This window comes from Lontra canadensis, unplaced genomic scaffold (assembly GCF_010015895.1).
Source record: "Lontra canadensis isolate GAN:19392208 unplaced genomic scaffold, GSC_riverotter_1.0 scaffold21, whole genome shotgun sequence".
In the NCBI taxonomy this organism is placed as follows: Eukaryota; Metazoa; Chordata; class Mammalia; order Carnivora; family Mustelidae; genus Lontra; species Lontra canadensis.
Window position 1 is genome coordinate 11,569,303 of NW_022631015.1, and position 20,492 is coordinate 11,589,794.

General features: G+C 42.0%; 1 protein-coding gene across 5 annotated transcripts in view; it reads left to right on the forward strand.

Annotated features, from left to right (window-relative positions):
* Positions 1-20,492, forward strand: part of HIVEP1 (HIVEP zinc finger 1) — a 140,898-nt gene that overhangs the window by 95,524 nt on the left and 24,882 nt on the right. For all 5 annotated transcript variants that reach the window (XM_032861570.1, XM_032861568.1, XM_032861573.1 and 2 more), the window contains exons 4-6: positions 6,082-12,053; positions 15,202-15,335; positions 16,057-16,232. In XM_032861570.1, coding sequence (XP_032717461.1) covers positions 6,082-12,053; positions 15,202-15,335; positions 16,057-16,232 — 6,282 coding nt within the window. The remainder of the gene's footprint in view (positions 1-6,081; positions 12,054-15,201; positions 15,336-16,056; positions 16,233-20,492) is intronic.

Here is a 20,492-nt window from a genome sequence, read left to right on the forward strand (position 1 = left end):
TGCTTCCCATGAGCGATAGTCACTGATCACAGCTCTGCCGTAACAGATACCATAATAACAAAACAGTTTGAAATACAGCAGGAATGACTGAAATAGGACACAGAAACATGAAGTGGGAAATGCTGTGGGAAAAATGGCACCGATCGACTTCCTTGATGCAGTTGCCATAAACCTTCAATTTGTTGTTGTTGTTGTTGTTGTTGTTGTTTTTAAACTTACCTGCGAAGTGCAGTAAAGCAAAGCCCAATGACACAAGATGGGCTTGGGAGCCTCTAGTATAGTTGTTTATCTCACATTAATTTATTTGTTATCTGTCTCACATTTTCAGTCTCTCCGTGCTTTTTCTTCCTGTTTCTAACCACACTCAGCTCCTCCTTATCCCAAAGGAACCTTCCCATGTCCTCTTCTGCTGATCCTGGCTCCCGGCCTCTCTCCTTTCCTTCACAGCCACTTCTCAGACCGTGTTCTGTGTTTGCAGGCCCTTATTACTTCACTGTGCCCTCCCTCCCTCCCTCCTTACCCTTCTATGAAATGGTTTTTCACCATAACAATGTCCTCCTAATCCTGGTGACCACCAAACCCAGCACCCTCTCATTTATTCTTCCCCGAATGGAAGATTTAAAAATACACTATTGGCCACGTCTTCCTTCTTCAAAGTCTCTAAACCCTGACTTCCTGGGCCCTTCGCTGTCTCGTGTTTTGTTTTATCTCTCTTATGACCCTTTGTTTCTTTTCATTTCTACTTTACCCTTAATAGATTGGGATTACCCAAGGTGCTGAGTCAGACTTCTCTATCTACTGTATATGCTCTCTGGCTTATCATTTATGTCCTTTTACAAAAACGGCTCTCACTGTGTACTTCCAGATCTGTGCCTCTAGCCCAGACTTCTCTCTAGGGAAAGAAAAGAATATGCATCTATATTTAATAGATCATAATTTTCGTATTGCTGTGTAATCTTTGTAATTATTTTAAATGAATGTGTAATGTTATGTTAAGTGCCTCTGCTGTAATTAGCCTAACCATTTCTCTGTTGAAAATTTCTAGTCCTGGATTTGCAGCTACACTTTATAATTCTACACATGTATATTGAGTTTGAGATTTGGTGAGATGGAAAATGAATTGCTTTCCCCCACCCCCACCCCCCAGACTAGCTCAGGCCCCCTAGATAAAGATGGGAAAGTCAGCAGAATCTTTGGCAAAGCTTCCTTAGGCTTTCTTGCTTTGGATCAGCTGAGAGGCCCACCATCACTATCCAAGTTCAAGGTAGCATTATTAACCCTTGCGTGAACTCCTGAAAGGTCTTCCACGTGGTCTCTGTGTCCCCAGGCTCCTTACTCACTAATACAGCAGGCTCTCTGTTCTTACAGAAGAAGTAGTCCTTGTGTCCCCAAGACCCCAGAGACCTTAAAGTTTCTCACACTGATGTGTCTCTGAGTAAATCTGAAAAAGAGATTGACCTTCAACCAAGGCAGGATTTTAAACATAAGGTTGTGGTTCCCAATACCTACCATCAGCCTTGGGAGGATTTTTGGCATATTTAACTGACAACTCAGATGCTCTCTGGAGCCAGGTGATGTGTTTGTTTTCATTCTGTTATTCTCCAGAAGGAACCTGGAAACCCGCTGATGGTGCTGTTCTATACTCCTTGGTGGTGGTCTTCAAAAACTATAGGAACCCTAATGATTATCACGCTTGTGCCTTGGGAAACGAAGTGCTGGTGCCTTAGCTACAGAGGACTTGGGAACTATTCCTCTAACCATTCACCTGTCCCCAGCCAAGTGGCCTTTGTGATCTGGCCAAGCTGTTCTACCCACCTGCCTGACGGAGAACTGGCTCTTTAGTGAAGCCCATCAGATCAAAGCTTCCAGCAGTAGCAGCGCTACCAGTTTCTGTCCCTCTCCTAGGCATGGTTTGTCTGTGTTCATGAATTCCTGTTTGGGTGTCCGACCTGGGAATGCCTCCGAGCTTTTGCCTGATTGTCAGCCATTTCCAGGAGCACACTGACCAGGACATGAGCTGCAGCAGTTGGTTGATCCATTCTTGAGCCTTTCCCATCCTTTCCTGTTCTGACTATGTGTTATCACTGTGTAAGGAAAGAGGGTTGTGTTTCGCACAAACAAGGCTTTGTGCACCGAGCATTTCCAAGCCCCGTGTTAGTAAAACACCAGCAGCCCAGGAACCATACAGTAGTAGCAACTGTGAAGCAGGCTCCATACTTGGAGCAGAAGGTGGGCCTGTGCGCAGGCCCGTGCAGAGTGGGCATATCGTCAAGGCAGTGCCCTTCTGCTGCCTTCCACCACTTATCCCATTGTCTGCCTTTCTCTCGCATCCTCTAATTAATTTCCAGTTTAGTCTACCATAATAACAAATTGCCTTTAAAATTATTGAAAAGCACATGTGTTGATGGTAACAGCCACTCCCTTCTCACTCTCTGCCCCGACTATACTTCTGCCTTGAGGCATTCTGGTCTATGCATCTTCTTAACTCAGTGGCCCACAGTAACTGTATACCAGATCTCAGTGGCCCACAGTAACTGTGTACCAGATGTTGTAGCCACAGTGACAGTATTTGATGATGGTGCTCTCTGCTGTAGATCAGGAGGCAGGAGAAGATAACTCTTGTCACTCTCTAATGGTACATTTCAGATTAATCACAATTCAAAAACTACCCTGAGTGCCTCATTCTTGAAGACCCAAGGGTCTGCCGCTTCATTCTGCCCCAGGCGTTGGTTCCCACGAGGAGGCTTCTCTCTGTAATTCCTAGCCAGATGGCTTAGCGGTCCACTCTATGCACTCCTGCTCCAAATCTTGAGGACCAAGAGGTGGAGGGTGACAGTCAGTAGTGAGACACACAACGTTTTCAGCTCCAGCTCTAGAACAATATGTGTGTTCAGCTCAGGTTTGCCTGATACCCTCCCTTTCTTGACGTTCTCTCTGATCGCCTCCACTGTCCTCTCCCGTCACGACAACAACAACAAAGTCCTTCGATTTAGAGACTGATCCAACATGCAGAGTCATCCCCACCCTCAATAGAATGGGCTTCATTCTTTGAACAAGGAGAGTAAACCCTGTTAAAGGAGACCTGACAAAATCTTAGAAGAGTGACCATAACTCAGAAAAGTACTGTTAGGAACGTACTCTCCACTGAACGCCACCCCCTTCGTCCCCCACGATCTCAGGCAATAGAAAAGTAGAACACAAAAAGACCACTCAGCCTTAGAGAAACTATTACCTCAGAAACAGAAGTGTTTTCATTGAACTTAATAAGATCATAAATTTATTAAATCAACAGCTCAAACATAATATGAGACAAAATGAGATGAAATGGGAAATACGGAACTAAGGGAACAAGATGAGAACAAAACAACATTCACCCAAAACTAATAAATTTGAAACAGTAAGGAACTTAATGACCTGAAAATTGAGTTACTGACATAGGGAAAAGCTTTAGATAATTAGAAAGCAAAAGAAAATGGAAGCAATTTAAATCATCATTAAGGGTGGTCCAACATAAAGATAATTGGTGTCTGTAATGTAAAGGAGCCTACCCCCAAAGAAAAAAATTTGGCCAGAAAAGATCTATTTGAAGATACAATAAAAGAAATTTTTTCTGAAATGAAATGTATCTCCTTACAGAGAAGGTCATTGTGTTCTAGGGGGGAAAGAAAGGTTGTATAGTGACAGACCCCGAGCTGACACCTAGTTATTTATCAGACTTCAGAAATAAAGAATTTTGCAGACATTGAGCCAGAAGAAAGGCAAGTCACCCCAAGGAGGGGAGGCCATCAATCAGGCTGGCTCCAGGCTTCTCCACTTTAGCATCATTGCCAGAAAGCAAAGGAGAATGCAGAGTCTTGAAAGAAAGAATTGATGTATTTAGCACCAAGTAAGTGTTAGAATTCAGCTAGAGAAACCAAGAGTAAACAACTATGCAAATAGAATGAAAGTGTTATACACTTTGACAAAAGATAGTTGGTCTTCATTTAAAATTGAAACTTATAGTTCAGAAAATCTGTTTAAAATATGTTTTTTCAAAAGCTTAACTTCAGAGGAATGTTTTGGGAATGTAGTGTCTCTATAAAGAAATATGGATTTAAGTGGAGTTTTTCCTTTATTTTCACTTCAGCTTCATTTTAAGTACAAAGTTAAATTTTACTCTTTCTGTTTAAGACACACATAGGAGGGTGTATAGAATCCCTTTAAAACGTGGTGTGGTATTTCTGGGTGTTGTGCCTGTGCGTTGAATTTTTGCATTTTCCTTTGGAGTGTCAGACATTGTTGAATTTTTTTTTTTTTAAACAAATAACTTTATCTAAAAGTAAAAGCTTATTCCGAAAACTCTGTTCAACGTAACAAACCCGTCTACCAACCAAGCTTCTGGTTGCATAGGTCTTGGTTGGGGTTTGGCATGGGCAGATTTTTAAGAAAGCTCTTGTGTTTCTGAATGTTCTGACAGTTTGGAACTGCTGCGCCAGCAGTTTCTCTTCTCTGTTTTTATACATGTTTTGACAGCCTGGTAGCTTTCACCTCTCTTACAACCCACCTTCACGCTTTCTGGAGACAAATGAGGAAATTGCTCACCCAGATGACGAGCATGATTTTTCATTTCCACCTGTTTGCTTGGCGTGGTTAATAAAAGGCACCGAGTGTGCCATGAGCTTCATTACATTCGTCTTGAAAAGGGAAAACCAGTGGGAAACATTTTATAAATGAGTGGATTGAAGCATAAAAACGATTTGCTCAACATCATTTCTTATCAACAAGCCTGATACTTTTTTCCCCTATTTTTCTTAGTTCAAATGTTTTAGTCACAAGGCATCCCCTACCTTGTTTTTTGCTCTTCTGATTATGGTGGGTAAATATATCTTTGGCGTATTTGTAATGTATTTTTTTCATTCATAAATCTATGACAGCATATAAACTTATAATCACAAGATGACTAGGATATTTTTTATCCTATGTAAATTTTTATCCTCAGTTAATATAAAGTGGTTACTATGGTGTAGGCATTTTGGTCTAATGTGAATTTCAAATACATACATTGCAACAACTATTTGAAAATATGAGGAATTAGAGTATTTGACTTTTGTCTAAATAAATAATATGAGCCCGAATAGTTTTTGTGTGTGTGCCCAAGGATCCAGTAAATGGAAACAAATGAAATTATGGCAAGTAATCACTGCTCAAAAATGTAATAGTTGACAGAGACTGTGGGTGGTCAATGCCATTTAAATACCGATTTACTTCCAGCACAACCAGAAATGGTGGCGGTTTCATCCCTTCTCTCCTGTAGTCAGCTCTATCTTCCTTCCTGTCATTAATGACAAAGAAACAAAGCCATTGAATATTTTGCTCAGTTAAAAATGGTGATTTTCTTTTTAAACTAAGGGCCATTACAACATTATAACTTTTAAATTATATTGGTGAAGAACCATAAATAAGTAGATTTTTTTACTTTCATAAAGTTTTCGTTCATTGATAAAATTCCGTGTTAGCAATTCTTCATGCTTCTACCAGCTAATAGCTCACGATCATCTGAGGTATGTTTGCTTTAAAAATCAGTGTATAGTAGACTTTTTTCTCACAAGAATATCAATATTGCATGTTTTAGAACAGTACTCCTAAAAACTTGCAGAGAAGTTTGCCTTAGAAGATATTAAATGTGAGAAGACAGTCAAATACCCAACGTTAAAACACGGAATTTTCTTCTTCGTGTGGCGGGTCTCTCAGACCATTGTGTAGACAGAATCCTCTGCTGTCAGGTGAAGGAGAAGGGTAATTTTGTTGTTGAAAGATCTGGTTCTAAGACCTTGGTGACAGAGGTGGTCAAGAAAGGAGCACAACATTCTGGAAATGTACACTAAGGTCTTGGCATGAATGTTTCAATAGGTTTTGATTGCCAAATTCTTAAAATTGCCAGACTGTTCGAATGCAGTTTTATCCAAAGTAAGCTCTCCTTGGACTACCTTCTTCAGTTGTCGTAACAGTCTTGTGATTGTAATCTTAATTTTAAAAATATGTCTATAGTTGGTATATATACCATTTTACCAATTGATCTCTTTAATTTTTGTTTTTAAACAGAAATCTTAGAGGCTGGCATTAAAGCAACTTCAGAGTCACTTAAAGGTGTGAAACGGAAAAAGATTGTAGCTGAGAATCACCTGAAAAAAATACCAAAATCCCCACTGAGGAATCCTCTTCAGGCAAAACATAAACAGAATACAGAAGAGTCATCTTTTGCTGTCCTCCAGAGTGCTTCGGCGTCTCACAAGAAACAGAATCCTAGTCCCATAAAAGGTGGGAAGCAGTTCACCAAACAAAATGGAGAAACTCCTGGGGTAGTGGCCGAAGCCCCTCACTCCGAAGACTCTGTCTCCCCAAAGAAGCCCTTGTTCCTGCAGCATGCGTCTGAGCTGCGGAGATGGGGGTCGGAAGGCTCCGACCCCGCCAAGTTAGACTTCCTGGACACAAAATGTGACTCTGGTTCTTTGTCAAGTAAAACCAGGACTGACCATAGTGAATGTATCTCCTCCACTCGTAGTCCTACTTCTTCCTCTTATACAAACACCGCCTTCGATGTCTTACTGAAAGCAATGGAGCCAGAACTGAGCACCTTGTCACAGAAGGGCTCGTCTTGCGCGGTTAAGATAGAAAAACTGAGACCAAATAAAACTGTACGACTCCCTTCTCAGTTACACAGCAGCTCAGTGGAGGCCCCAGATCAGACTCCGCCAGAATTTGTCTCTGAACCACGGCCTTCTCCTCGTACCTCATACACCGTGCATGTGTCTGCTGCTCAGAAGGATGAGCCGGTTGTAGTTCAGTCAGTTTCTCATCCACATAATCAACAAGAACACTTTGTTTCCAAACCTAGCCAACAAAATCCGCCGCTTCCAGGGTGTTCGGGTTTCACGAGGTCATTGGTGAACCTGCAAAATCAAGACAATGCCAAACTTGAGCAAGTTTATCATATAGCAGTGACGTCATCTGTGGGTCTGACTTCACCTTCCAGTGGAACTCAGGTTCCTCCTCAAAACCAGCAAACGGATTCTGCTTCCCCGATGTCAGTCAGTCCAGCCCATTCTACACAGTCGGCGCCCCCGCCAATTTACAGTTCAACTCCTGTCGCCTCTGTGGTTAACCACAGCGTGGAGCAAATGTGCAATCTTCTTCTGAAAGATCAGAAGCCCAAAAAACAAGGAAAATATATTTGTGAGTATTGCAATAGGGCGTGTGCAAAGCCTAGCGTGCTTTTAAAGCACATCCGCTCCCATACTGGGGAGCGACCCTATCCCTGTGTCACCTGTGGATTTTCATTTAAGACTAAAAGCAATCTGTACAAGCACAAAAAATCCCATGCACATACTATCAAACTGGGTCTTGTCTTGCAACCGGATGCTGGTGGTTTGTTCTTGTCACAGGAGTCCCCCAAAGCACTTAGTATCCACTCAGACATAGAAGACAGCGGGGAGAGCGATGAGGAGGGGGCCGCTGACGAAAGACACAACGACCCGGCCTCCATGGACCTGCAGCCTGTGCAAATAATGAAAATGATGTCAAACTCTGAAGCTTTACCGAAATCAGGTTCTGTTCCCAGCAATCCAGACCATGTGGTGGGTGACTTTTCACTACAGGACAAAGCTTCCGAATCCCAAGCTGTGACAGAGTTACCCAAAGTTGTGGTCCACCCTGTCAGCCTGTCCCCGTTAAGGGTTGACAGCCCAAAGGTTACGGATCCCAAGCCTGAACTGTCTAGTGCACAGAAGCAGAAGGACCTTCAGGGAACCAGTGTCCTGTCCCATTCAGCCTGGGCCTCCTCCCTGGAGACTGACGAAAAGTCCCGTCAGAAGGGGGACCTGAGTCAGCCAGAAGGAAGACAAGAAGCACACGTAGGAACGGTACATGCCCAACTACAAAGGCAGCAGGCTACCGACTGCTCCCAAGAGCAACAAGGAAAACTTCTGAGTCCTCGGAGTTTAGGAAGTACAGATTCTGGTTACTTTTCACGTTCTGAAAGTGCCGACCAGACAGCGAGCCCACCGACTCCCTTTGCCAGAGCGTTACCCACCGTGGAACAAGACTCAAATAAGAATAACGGGCCCTCTGCACCTCGCCTCAGTACACCAGCACCTTCGACTCTGTCAACAAGTGAGAAAGCATTGCTTCTGCCAGGTCAGATGCGCCCACCCTTGGCAACAAAAACACTGGAAGAACGGATATCAAAGCTTATCTCCGACAATGAAGCTTTGGTAGATGATAAGCAGCTGGATAGTGTTAAGCCACGGAGAACCTCTCTTTCACGACGAGGAAGTATCGATTCCCCCAAGTCATATATTTTTAAAGATTCTTTTCAGTTTGATTTGAAACCAGTGGGACGGAGAACAAGCTCAGGCTCTGATATACCGAAGTCCCCTTTTACCCCGACTGAGAAATCAAAGCAAGTGTTTCTTCTGTCCGTACCTTCCCTTGACTGTTTGCCCATTACGAGAAGTAATTCTATGCCCACCACAGGTTATTCAGCAGTACCTGCCAGCATAATACCTCCCCCTCACCCACTGAGAGGAAGTCAGTCATTTGATGACAAAATTGGCGCGCTCTACGATGATGTCTTCATGTCGGGACCTAACACTTCTGTGCCCCCCAGCGCGCATCCCCGGACCCTCGTCAGACAGTCAGCAGTCGAAGACTCTTCCGCAAATGAAAATCACCTTCTCGGTCCTGGACAGTCCTTGGATGAGAGCTATCAAGGCTGTGGGGCCCCTAGTGACGCTGTATCAGCCAGGAGCAAGTCGTCAGCCCCAGGCTCACATTTAGAGAAAAAGAAGTCGCATCAAGGGCGTGGGACAATGTTTGAGTGTGAAACCTGTAGAAACAGGTATAGAAAACTGGAGAATTTTGAAAACCATAAGAAATTTTACTGTTCAGAGTTGCACGGGCCAAAAACAAAGGTGGCTGTGAGAGAACCTGAACACAGCCCCGTGCCTAATAGTACCCAGCCTCAGATTCTGCACTACAGAGTTGCTGGTTCCACAGGGGTGTGGGAACAGACACCCCAGATTAGAAAAAGGAGGAAGATGAAAAGTGTTGGAGATGACGATGAACTTCAGCAAAGTGAAAGGGGAGCTTCTCCCAAAAGCTCTGAAGGCCTTCATTTTCAGAATTCTCTGGGCCCCGCTTCCACTCTGTCTAAGCATAGTATTGCAATAACAAGTGACCAGCAGCACAGAAACATACAGTTACAAACTCCCCAAATCCAACTGGTCGCCAGAGGCCCCGACCAGATCATGGATCCAAAGCCGTCCACCATCACGGAGCAACACCTAAATTCAGCTACCCAGGACAAGACAGAGTTGAAGAGGCATGGAACTGGCATCTCAGTCATTCAGCATACGAACTCACTGAGCAGACCCAATTCATTCGACAAGCTTGAGTCTTTTGAAAGAGGTTCCCCAGTTTCCTTCCAGGAGCTGAATAGAACAGTGAAGCCTGGGCCTCTGAAAGTGATAGGAATTTCCTCAGAGGAAGGCCACCCTCCTCAGAACACATCTCACCCTCACCAGCCTGTGCTATCATCAGACGCTCTGAGAGGAGAACTTCAGGACAGTTTGAGAAAGAGTTCAAATGAACGACATGTGTTAGGACAGCCCTCCCGACTAGTTCGTCAGCACAACATCCAAGTCCCAGAGATTCTGGTCACAGAAGAGCCAGATCGGGACCTCGAAGCCCAAGGCTACGATCAGGAAAAATCAGAGAAGTTCAGCTGGCCTCAGCGTAGTGAAACTTTGTCAAAGTTGCCAACTGAGAAGCTGCCACCCAAAAAGAAGAGGCTCCGTCTTGCCGAGATGGAACATTCTTCAACAGAATCAAGTTTTGACTCCACTCTGTCCAGGAGTCTAAGTAGGGAGAGTAGTTTGTCTCACACTTCCAGTTTCTCGGCTTCGTTAGACATAGAGGATATTTCTAAAACTGAGGCTCCCCCCAAAATCGATTTTCTAAACAGAGCAGAGTTCCTCATGATTCCAGCTGGCTCGAATACACTCAATGTTCCTGGAACTCACCGGGAAATGAGGCGTGCTGCCTCAGAACAGATCAGCTGCATGCCAACATCCATGGAGGTCTCTGATTTCAGAAGTAAATCATTCGACTGTGGAAGCATAACTCCACCTCAGACGACACCACCTGTTGAATCGCAGCCCCTGACGTCCCCTTCTGGCATGGGGGTCACCGGGCACGTGCCTCTCTTAGAAAGAAGGAGAGGTCCACTGATGCGGCAGATATCTTTAAACATAGCTCCAGATAGTCATGTACCTCCCGTGAACCCACCATCTTTCCAAACAGTTGCTCTTCCCGGTGTGAACACAGCACCATTTCCGGGCCCCCAGCTCACTCATGCATCTTTAGCCGAGTTTTCTGCAAACACTTTGCACTCGCACACTCAAGTCAAGGATCAGCGAACAGAAACTTCCAGTTCCACCTCTGCTAACATCTTTCCTGTTCAACAGCTTTTTGGTATCAATTTGTTAAATCACATCCACGCACCCCTTAGCCACCAAAACACACAGATGTCTCTGCAGGTGTCTACACAGAGTGTCAAACTGGATGCAAGCCCCAGTGTATGTGTATCTTCTAAAAGTAAAGATTGCTTTGCACCAAAGTACCAACTTCATTGTCAGGTTTTCACTTCGAGCCAGTCTTGCTCTTCCAGTCCTGTACTTTCTTTGCCAAAGCCAGTTCTTTCAGATCCCATTGGGGTTGACCATCGTGGGACTTCATTAGCATTACCAACCAAATTAATGGATGCCATGCCTAATTCATGTGTCCTGCCCCCACTGAAGCTCGGGCCCCTGGGCGGTCAGGCGCAGAAGGTGCCAACATCGTTTGCATTGCCCGTGCACCTGCAGAGTAACGTTCCAGCATACTGTTTTGCCACTGTCACGCCTCTGCCACAGATCCTGGTGACCCAAGATCTCTCCAACCCACCAATTTGCCAGGCTAATTGTAGCATGGTGCCAATCAACGAAGAACCAGATTCCATGCCAAAATTGCAAAAAGATCACCAGAATGCTTTGCCAAACCCAGAGAAGGAACTCATTCGTGAAAATGCGTTTTCAGAGATGGGCCAGAATTTTTCTCCATCAGCTTCCTTGTCCATAACCCAGAAAATGTCTATGGGTAGGCTTTCCCCCCAGCAAGAATCTTCAGCTTCAAGTAAAAGGATGCTTTCCCCAGCAAATAGTTTAGACATTGCCATGGAAAAGCACCAGAAGCGAGCTAAAGATGAGAATGGGGCTGTTTGTACAACAGAGGTTAGACCCTTGGAGCCATTGAGTTCCAGACCTAGTGAAGGTAGTAAACAGAAGAAACCCATCTTGGTGAGGCAGGTTTGTACTACAGAGCCTCTTGAAGGTGTGCTATTGGAACAGGGTATTTTTTCTCCACCAGAAATTAGTAGTGAGGCTGTTAATTTAACAGATGTTTTACCAGCTGATCAGTTGTCATCCGAACACTCTAACTCTGTAGTCACAGAACCTAGAAGCGACCTACAGGAATTTGAAAAGATCAAGTCATCCACATCGCTCACTCTTACCATGAGAGATTCACTTGTCCCTGCAGAAGACCTTCACATGTCTCCTTTGGAACATGTAGACAATAACCAAGAAAGGAAGTCTCCAGGGGTTAAAACCCAAGGGGACAGAGAGAACATCCCAGAGCAAAGTCCAGCTACGACCAGCACACTTTTAGTGTCTGATGCGGGAGACACACGGCAGCTGCCTTTTCCCAGCCTGAAGACCTCAACCAACTTTACGTGGTGTTACCTGTTGAGGCAGAAGGCATTGCATTTGCCTCAGAATGACCAGAAAACTTCAGCCTATACTGATTGGACAGTTAATGCCAGTAATCCAAACCCACTTGGTTTACCTACAAAAGTTGCTCTTTCTCTCCTTAACTCCAAACAGAAGACCGGAAAATCACTATATTGTCAAGCAATAACTACCCATTCCAAATCAGATTTATTGGTCTATTCGAGCAAGTGGAAAAGCAACTTAAGCAAGGTACTTGACATATCATTTATCTTCAGAAATAGTTTGTGCAATGTCTTGATAACTTTAAATGTTTTCATTGGAAGTTGTATCTTAATTTTGAATGACAACTTGTGCTCTGTAAGTATAAAGTTATCCGAAAGAAAGGATGATAAATTTATCCTGGGAGTTAGGCTGCTAAGGGTCACATGGACTCCTTCAGTGATTTTATCTTGAAACATTTTGAAAATAACTTGCCCTGAGCTGAATATTTAAGTCCTTGCATAATGGTGCAGAGAAACATGGTTTTACGTTCATCTTTCTCTTATACTAAGTGATAGGAGATTATGTTTATGCTTTGTCCCTGCTAGTGCAGAGGAACAGAGGTGTGACTTATCAAAGAGTGTTACATTTCATCTTGAAATATAATCAGAGAGCCATTCATTCTTGTCCTGTGTGCCCTGACTCCTCTCCCCTCACCATGCCAGTCTCAACTCCCGCCCAGTGTTGGAATCTTAGTACTAGAGAGCAGGGTCACAAAAAGGCTGACTCAGACACTGGATAATTGAGTCGATGTGCTCAAGACATAGAGTAAGGTCATAAAGCTGTAACTTTGGGTTATTTATGGAATTTGTTTTAGTAGAGTTGTTGGCTTTCTAAAATGGGAAAAATCATGGAAGTGAGAATAAATAGGTAAGGGGATCGTGTTAGACTCTGGCCATTCAGAATCAGAGAGTAAGTCCTTGACCTCCATAGGTTCACAAGCGTGTATAATACAGGTTCCTAGATATCTACATGCTTTTCAATAAGGAAGTATTTCAGTATCCCAGATACTGGGAGGTACATCCAGTTTTAAGAAGGAAGTCTCTAACTTTGCCAGTAGGTCGAGGAGGTATGGATACAGGGAAGAGATTCTGAAAGTGGAGATTCTTTAACGGAGTCTTGAAAAAAAAAAAAAAGAAAGAAAAAGTAGGAATTTTTTTTTTTTCAGGTAAATAAGAATGAGAAATTTTAATAGTTTGCTGAAAAGATATAGAAGTGAGAAAGAACTAGATTTGTTTTAAAGAAACTTGAGGAGTCTGCTGTAGCTAGAAGATATAAGTTTGAAACACCACTGTGCCTTCAGGTTGGAAATATGGGTAAAAACCAAAGAATGTGCCAGGTGGTGGTGAGACATTGATGCTTTTTCAGTGAAGGAAGGTGCATCCAAACCATTCAGAACTTAATTTTTTGATACCCAGACTTTAGACCAATGAAACCATAATCTTGGAAGATGAGATCTGATTATAAGAATTTAAACAGAGCTTTATGAATGTTACTGTGCCTATATGAAGTGACTCTCCTCAGTACCAAGTGCTGTGGTAGAAATGCCTCTGGAAATGTGTATCTAGGTTTGGAGCTAGGCAAGGACTCCCAGTGGACGGTGTTGGAATTCCTTGGTGTGTTGGTGTAATTCATGAGCTTGCTCAGAGAAGGCAGAAGGAAGAAATAGCTCAGGATGGATCCAGGATCACTACTACTTAAAGGGTTGAACATGCAGGAAACTGAAAGAGGTTGTTCATAGAAGAAAGAAGAGGACTAGAAGAAAGTGGGATCGCATAGATCAAGGAGGAAATTTCAAGGAAAGTTACTCAGATGGAGAGGTCAAATAAAGGTCACATAAAGATGAAGACGAACATGGTTCCTAGGCTTAGTGGTTGTAATATCGCTGGTGACTTGGGTTGTAAGGGCAGGCGGTTGTGGAGGACTGGGAGCTGGGTTGACTCTTAATTCCCAACCCAGATGTTACGATTCATAATGGACAGGAAGGGACAGGTCTTGAAGGACTGGTGTTTCTGAGAGAAATAAGGTATCAGCAACATAAACAGCACAGGTGGTCAAGTGTATAAAGACCAAGGACGGGATAAGGATTTGGGGGTGTCTAGCTCATTGGCAGTTGGTGACTAGAAGCCAGATTCTATAGTAAGAAAGTGAGCAAAAGACAAATGGGAATTAGGTGTTGAAAAGAAGGTGAAAAGTAGAATTAGTGTTAACGGTATAAAGTCAAGGAAAGGTATGTGTGTGCATTCTAGATTGTGGGGAAACCCGATGTGTTTGTCAGGAAAAGAAGAGCCCGATGCATTTTTGCCTGTCAGGGTCAGCATCATGACCTCCTCGCACTACCTTCCTGACCTGGGCCAGCAGCTTGGTTTTACTCCTGGCCTTGAGAGGACAGGGGCTCCCCGGGGTGCTCCTTCTGAGGCTACGCAGGCCCTCTGTCTGGGTGCACACTCTCTTCACTTGCTGACAATAAGTCAGCTCAGCACAGAGCTGTCTGCTTGGAGATGTGGTTTGAAAAAAGGGCCCTTGATTAGAAAAGTTGCACCTCATGTTGGATTTGGCCAAAGAATGGGTGTTTGAGCCTTGGCTGTTGAGCTTGACCTTGGACAAGTGACTTTACCCCAAGAGTGCCTTTCTTCCCTGGGTATAACCCCTGTGCTGCCTGCTGCACAGGGTGTGTGAGAAGGACAGGGGCTGAGAACGTGACGCTAGTAAAATCCTAAGGTGCTGTCGCTGTAAAGTTTCCACAGAAAATGCACATACAATTTTTCATTTTGACGTCTATTGCCTTTTTCTAGAGACATAATTATTATCAGGCCACAGCCTGACTTCCGACCTGGCTTTCTCTCAGAATTATCAGCATTCCCGAACTTTTGAGAAGACACAGAGAGGAAATGTAATTATGGTTTAAAATAATAGGGAAAGGGGAGATTCTTGGGAAATGGGGCCTCTGCTTGACAGAATGCACAGTTACAGTGCCTTCCCGTGAAGGGGATATAATCCTGTCTCTCAGGAGTATGAGACAGGATTATACCAAAACGGGGAACAGGCTCTTTCCCATCTCCAAAGAGTAAAGCTCTTTGAGGAGTAAAGAGTAGTGTGAGCGGTTGGTCAGTGGATTGTGGCGGGTTGTTCAAACAGGTTACGGTCGTCAGGTTGCTGGGGGGCCAACAGAGAGACTAAAGCTGAGGGAGGGGAGAAAGCAGATGTCCTCTAAACATATTACTTCCTCGAAACGCATCCCAGTAAGTTAACTACGTGTACGGTTCTGTGCCATGTTTTAATTTCCAAGTGAAACACTAGCATGTTTGTGTTTTCAGTTTTATTAAATTAGTTTCTCTTTTTTTTTTTTCCCTTTCAGAGAGCATTAGGTAATCAAAAGTCCACAGTAGTTGAATTCAGCAATAAAGATGCCTCTGAAATTAACAGTGAGCAAGATAAAGAAAATTCCTTAATCAAAAGTGAACCAAGAAGAATTAAAATATTTGATGGAGGGCAAGTACAAATTTTACTTTTTAAATGTACATTTAAACATACTTTTTAAATGTACATTTGCTTTCATGTGAATGAAGACTTACCAGTGCCAATTTTACATAAATGTTGCAAGGTTTCTTAGCTTATTAACAGAATCTTCATGGCAAAATATATGTTAAATTGTCATGTTAAATAATTCCATTTTGATCAAGAGAATATTTAGGAAACATCATAGGTCCTAGGAGGCAGCTAAGAACTGTTTTCAGAGTACACTCTGGGTTTCACGTCGATTTACAATAAGGAGTGCCTCGGGAAATCTATTGTCAGACGAATTCACTGCCTATTTGATGCCTTTGTGTATTTGGTAATGATAAAAACATACTGTAAAAGCTGATTGTAGTTGTGGCAAAGCCAAGAAATATTTCAGTACATAGAGTTGTTGTCATTGAATTTAATAATAAAGAACACTCTTGAATCAGTGGCTTAGAAGGAGAGAGTGCTATGCTAAAATTAAACCTAGTATTGAATAAGGTTGCTTGATTAGACTTAGCTGTTAGCATATTAAGTGTTGATGCAAAAACCTGGAATATTCTGTTACTTACATATATGTGCATAAAATTGTATTGATTGAGCACAAAAACTGTGACTTGCTGTATTTTTTGTAAGTTGAATTCTAATCATCATTATTTTCTCAAAGACATAGTATCCAATCTCCCTATTTATTTTTTTTTCTTTAAATTAGATATAAATCAAATGAAGAGTATGTATATGTCCGAGGCAGGGGAAGAGGAAAGTACATATGTGAAGAATGTGGAATACGTTGTAAGAAACCTAGTATGTTAAAGAAACACATACGGACCCATACGGATGTCCGCCCCTACCACTGCACTTACTGTAACTTCTCCTTTAAGACAAAAGGTATGAGATGACATTGCTTCATAGTCCTTTTTATATGTGTTGAGTTAGTAGAGCTGAGACCAAACTTTACCTACTCTTTGACCAGGGATGCAATAGCTTAAATTGACTAATATAAATATGTCTTGTCAACATGGTAGACTTCTTTCTTTATCTGTCTCTAGACCTCTGAGGGGAAAAAAAAAGTTTTAATTATACACTTTTACATCATATATAATAAATATGACATTTTAAGAGGAGAAACTTCCCTTTTTTGTTTTACTCTCCAAATTAGAGTTGCATAACATGATGACTAATACATTTCAAAAATACTTTGGGGCTGAAGAAGAGAAAGAAATTTTCATGATTACCAGTAAACTCAAAAAGATTGAAGAAAATGTTTAAATAATAACTGTAGTAAACTTATAATGATTATGTTCATGTTTTATTATCTAATTTTAGACATGAATAGCCATTTCTCTTTTTTCCATGATGCTTTTTGTTTTATACCCAAATTCTATTGAATTTCAGCTTCACAAAATTGCTGTTACACTATTTAATGTGCATAGAACTCTGAACTAGTCATTAAAATTATATTTAGTACTCTTTTTGTATTCTTTATATGTTTTTATTTAAATTGTAAGTCCTTATTGTAGTTAAGGTAATTTTGCCCTCTTCAGATTCCCTGCTACATATAATGAGTACACTACTTAGGAAATAATGCTCACTTTCTCCATTAGGCTCTTGCTCATGAATCATTATGTAAAAATATGTTACTTGAGGCTTTAATATCCCATACCACCCTTTAAAAACTAGGAATCTCTCTAAAATAAAACAATGTATTCCTAAAATTATCTGTCTGAAAGCGCAATCTCTGTTTAAAATATATATATATATATATATGTATATATATATATATATATATATATTTTTTTTTTTTTTAACAGAAACTTCTTTTTATCCCTTTTGAGTGAACATGCACCTTTTTTCTAATTATATTGGCTGTCTTCAGGGGTTTTGTTTTAAAACTTGATCAGCTCTTCAGCAAAATTTATTTCCTTTTTTGGGCTAGTGTTTATTGGTGTTTAAAGAGAGTTATAATAGGTAGCGGCTAATAAGCAGCTTCGAATTCACTCTCTTTACAAGCCACTAGTACCTGAGGCCAGAGTGATGGAAGCAACAGCAACAGGACTGTTCTCAGCTAGCTTGGAATGTTCCTGAAGAGTTTCAAGACAACACGAGTAATTGGGAGGTTCACGGTCTGTAGTCCTTCGGCTGTGATGTGGATTCCCCTTCTGGAAGTGGAGGGTGGGTTTCAGGATGTTCCTCCTGGCCTTGTGTGCCGGTGTGATAAGAGAAAGTGTTTTGATCTCTTAACCCAATTTGTTGCCCTTTTGCTGGTTTTGATCCTGTGATTAAGAAACATTGGTTACTTTCCAATATGAGACCAGGAGGCCAAAAAGAGGCCAGTGGACAGCATCCCAGAGTCTGGTAATAAAATAAAAAATCTAATAGAAGATTGCCAAGTACTAAATAGAAGAGGCTCCAGGTATACGGTGAAATGAGTATTTCTCAGCAGAAGGAAGAAAAGGAATCAGGGTATTCAAAAAACTATATTCATAAAATAAGGACAGGAGAGGGAGGAACACTTAGGTGTGGAAAGCCAGATCAGGCTCCAGAGACTTCTGGCAAAGACAAATACTCTGAATCACCAACGAGCAATCCTAGTGAAATAACTCAACAGGGCACCACATCGGGGTTGACATAAATGTTTCTTAGAAGGCTGACAGAGCACAAGGACCCCTGAAGAGTGAGCCTGCGGTCTTCACGGCGGTCACATCCTCCACCCCTCTGCTACGCTGCTTCCCTGAATTTACCTTAAATGTTTTGTGTTGTCAGCTAATTCTTTGGAATTATGCAATAAATACTCATTTGAAGAAAGCTACCCTGGCTAAGGAGACTGGTGAAGAAAATGCTACAAATTCAGTCTTTTTGTCTTCCCAGCATGACAGTTCTTTATTTTACGGGTCAGCTTTCTTGTAGAAGTCTGCCTCCTGGGACTGTCTGTGAGACAGACCCCACAGTATCTTCTAAAGGCAGCTAACTAACGAGAGACTTGTTTTTATTATTTTTTTATTTTTTTAAAGATTTTATTTATTTGACAGACAGAGATCACAAGTAGCCAGAAAGGCAGGCAGAGAGAGAGAGAGAGGGGAGGAAGCAGGCTCCCTGCAGAGCAGAGAGCCCGATGCGGGGCTCGATCCCAAGACACTGGGATCATGTCCTGAGCCGAAGGCAGAGGCTTAACCCACTGAGCCACTCAGGTGCCCTGAGAGACTTGTTTTTAGATGAGGCTGTAGATGTTGCCCTCCTGGATTTACCTTGTTGTCCTAGTCGGTGCAGCTCGACTTCTCACTGGCTGTGTCTGGTGGTCACAGAAAGAGCGATGTAATGACAATGCGATATCAATATGAGCACGCAGAGGGGGCGAAACGGCACCCAGAGAAGGACATATGCAGTGCGAGAGAGTCATGCTTCCCATGGCAATGCGTGTAAATCTCTGCTTCGTCATTTGTCCTCTTAATTTATTTTATGAGGACATAGTCAAAAGAATTTTAATTAATTTGTTTCCCTGTTTAAAGGTCAGTCAGCAGAAAATGAGCTTGCATCTTTACGGGATTTACTGTCATTTATACACAGAAAGCTAGACACTCTATATGTAGCCGTCAGAACCCAGAAACAAAACCTCACGTGCTTTCCAGAGGATTTAGGGTCATGTTTATTAAATCTGTTAAAAAACTTACTTGTTAAGTTAATGCACAAAGTTCATGGCATTGCTAAGGGATATTTGCATCTTAATATGTATATTTTGCATGTTAAAATGCAGAGTGTTTATTTATTTTAACTGATTTAAGAAGTAGGTTAATAATAAATAATAGCTCAAGTTATGAGAAAATGTGCTTATTAGAACTTTATATTCCCAAATTTGCCAGGTATAATTATCCATTAATTTCTATAAGAAGCAAATAATGTTCTATAGTTGTCCATTTAGGGAACAAAAGCACTTTAAAAGAGACTATTAGTAGAATTCGTAATTTGGCTTGTCATATTGTTATTATATTGAAAGTGCTTTGACTTATAATTGGAAATTTCAGCCTTATTCAGATGGCTGAGCCATTTCTTTTGAACTTTTTAATATGAAAGTTTTGAAGCAGACAGAAAAGTAAAGATCTGTATCATGAATACCAATATACCAACCACCTTTTACTAATCGTTAACATTTTGCCATATTTGCTTCATTTTTTCTTAAGTGTATTTAAATTAAGTATCCGACATGGCCAGGCCATGTAAGCCAGATGTCCCCTCTAGAATTATAGAAGTCAGGGTTTGATGGGTCTTAGACCTCATCTGGTCCAGGCACCCTCTCACACTGGAGCCCCCGAAGCACCCGACTCTGGGATGCTGTCCAGTGTACTGTCTAGCACAAGAGTTGGCTGGGACAAGTGTGACCAGTTCCATGGAATAAGGCACTTCCAGTGGTCCTGAGGTTCTACAAATAACAGCCATGTCGCACACCCTCCGGTGACTGCAAGCCCAGAGCGCTGGGAGCAACGATTTAGACATTCTTAACTCTTCTAGATGCTTATTCTGAAATACTAGTCTGCCCCTGCTAACCAAACTAAGTCTTTAGATTTTGATTGTTTTCTCAAAAGAGATGATTTTCCCTTGTTGGCAGTTGTGTGTGTGTGTGTGTGTGTGTGTGTGGCCTTCTCCACTCAAGCTGCTTGGTGTCCGGAAAAGAACCTGAGCTCTCCACCTGCATTCATGATCATGTGGGACAAATGTGCCCAGGGGTTCCCAGTTAACCTGGTAATACTTAGCTGCTAAAGAAAACACCTCTTTAGAGATACTGTTGAGAGACTTCTAGTCAATATGGTGAAGGGAAATTAATGCAGGAAATTCTTTCTCAGCTTCCAGTGAACAGAAATTCTGTTTATGACATAACAACCAAATGTAGTTTTTAATAGATAGTCAAGCTTGAAATTTAAAAAAACAAATTCCCAGGTAACAGAAAGAAAAAAGAAACTCCATGCTAGCCCCAATAGTAATAGACACTTAAAAAATAACAATGATTAAATAAACAAACAAAATTAAAAAAAAAAAAAAGAATTTGTGGGGATATCACAGCTATCCAGCCCTGGGGTTTTAACATCAATCCTGGAATGGAGTCTGAGGCTTCTGAAATAAGCCTGGCCCTCCTGCCCAGTGACTTTGGATCAAGTG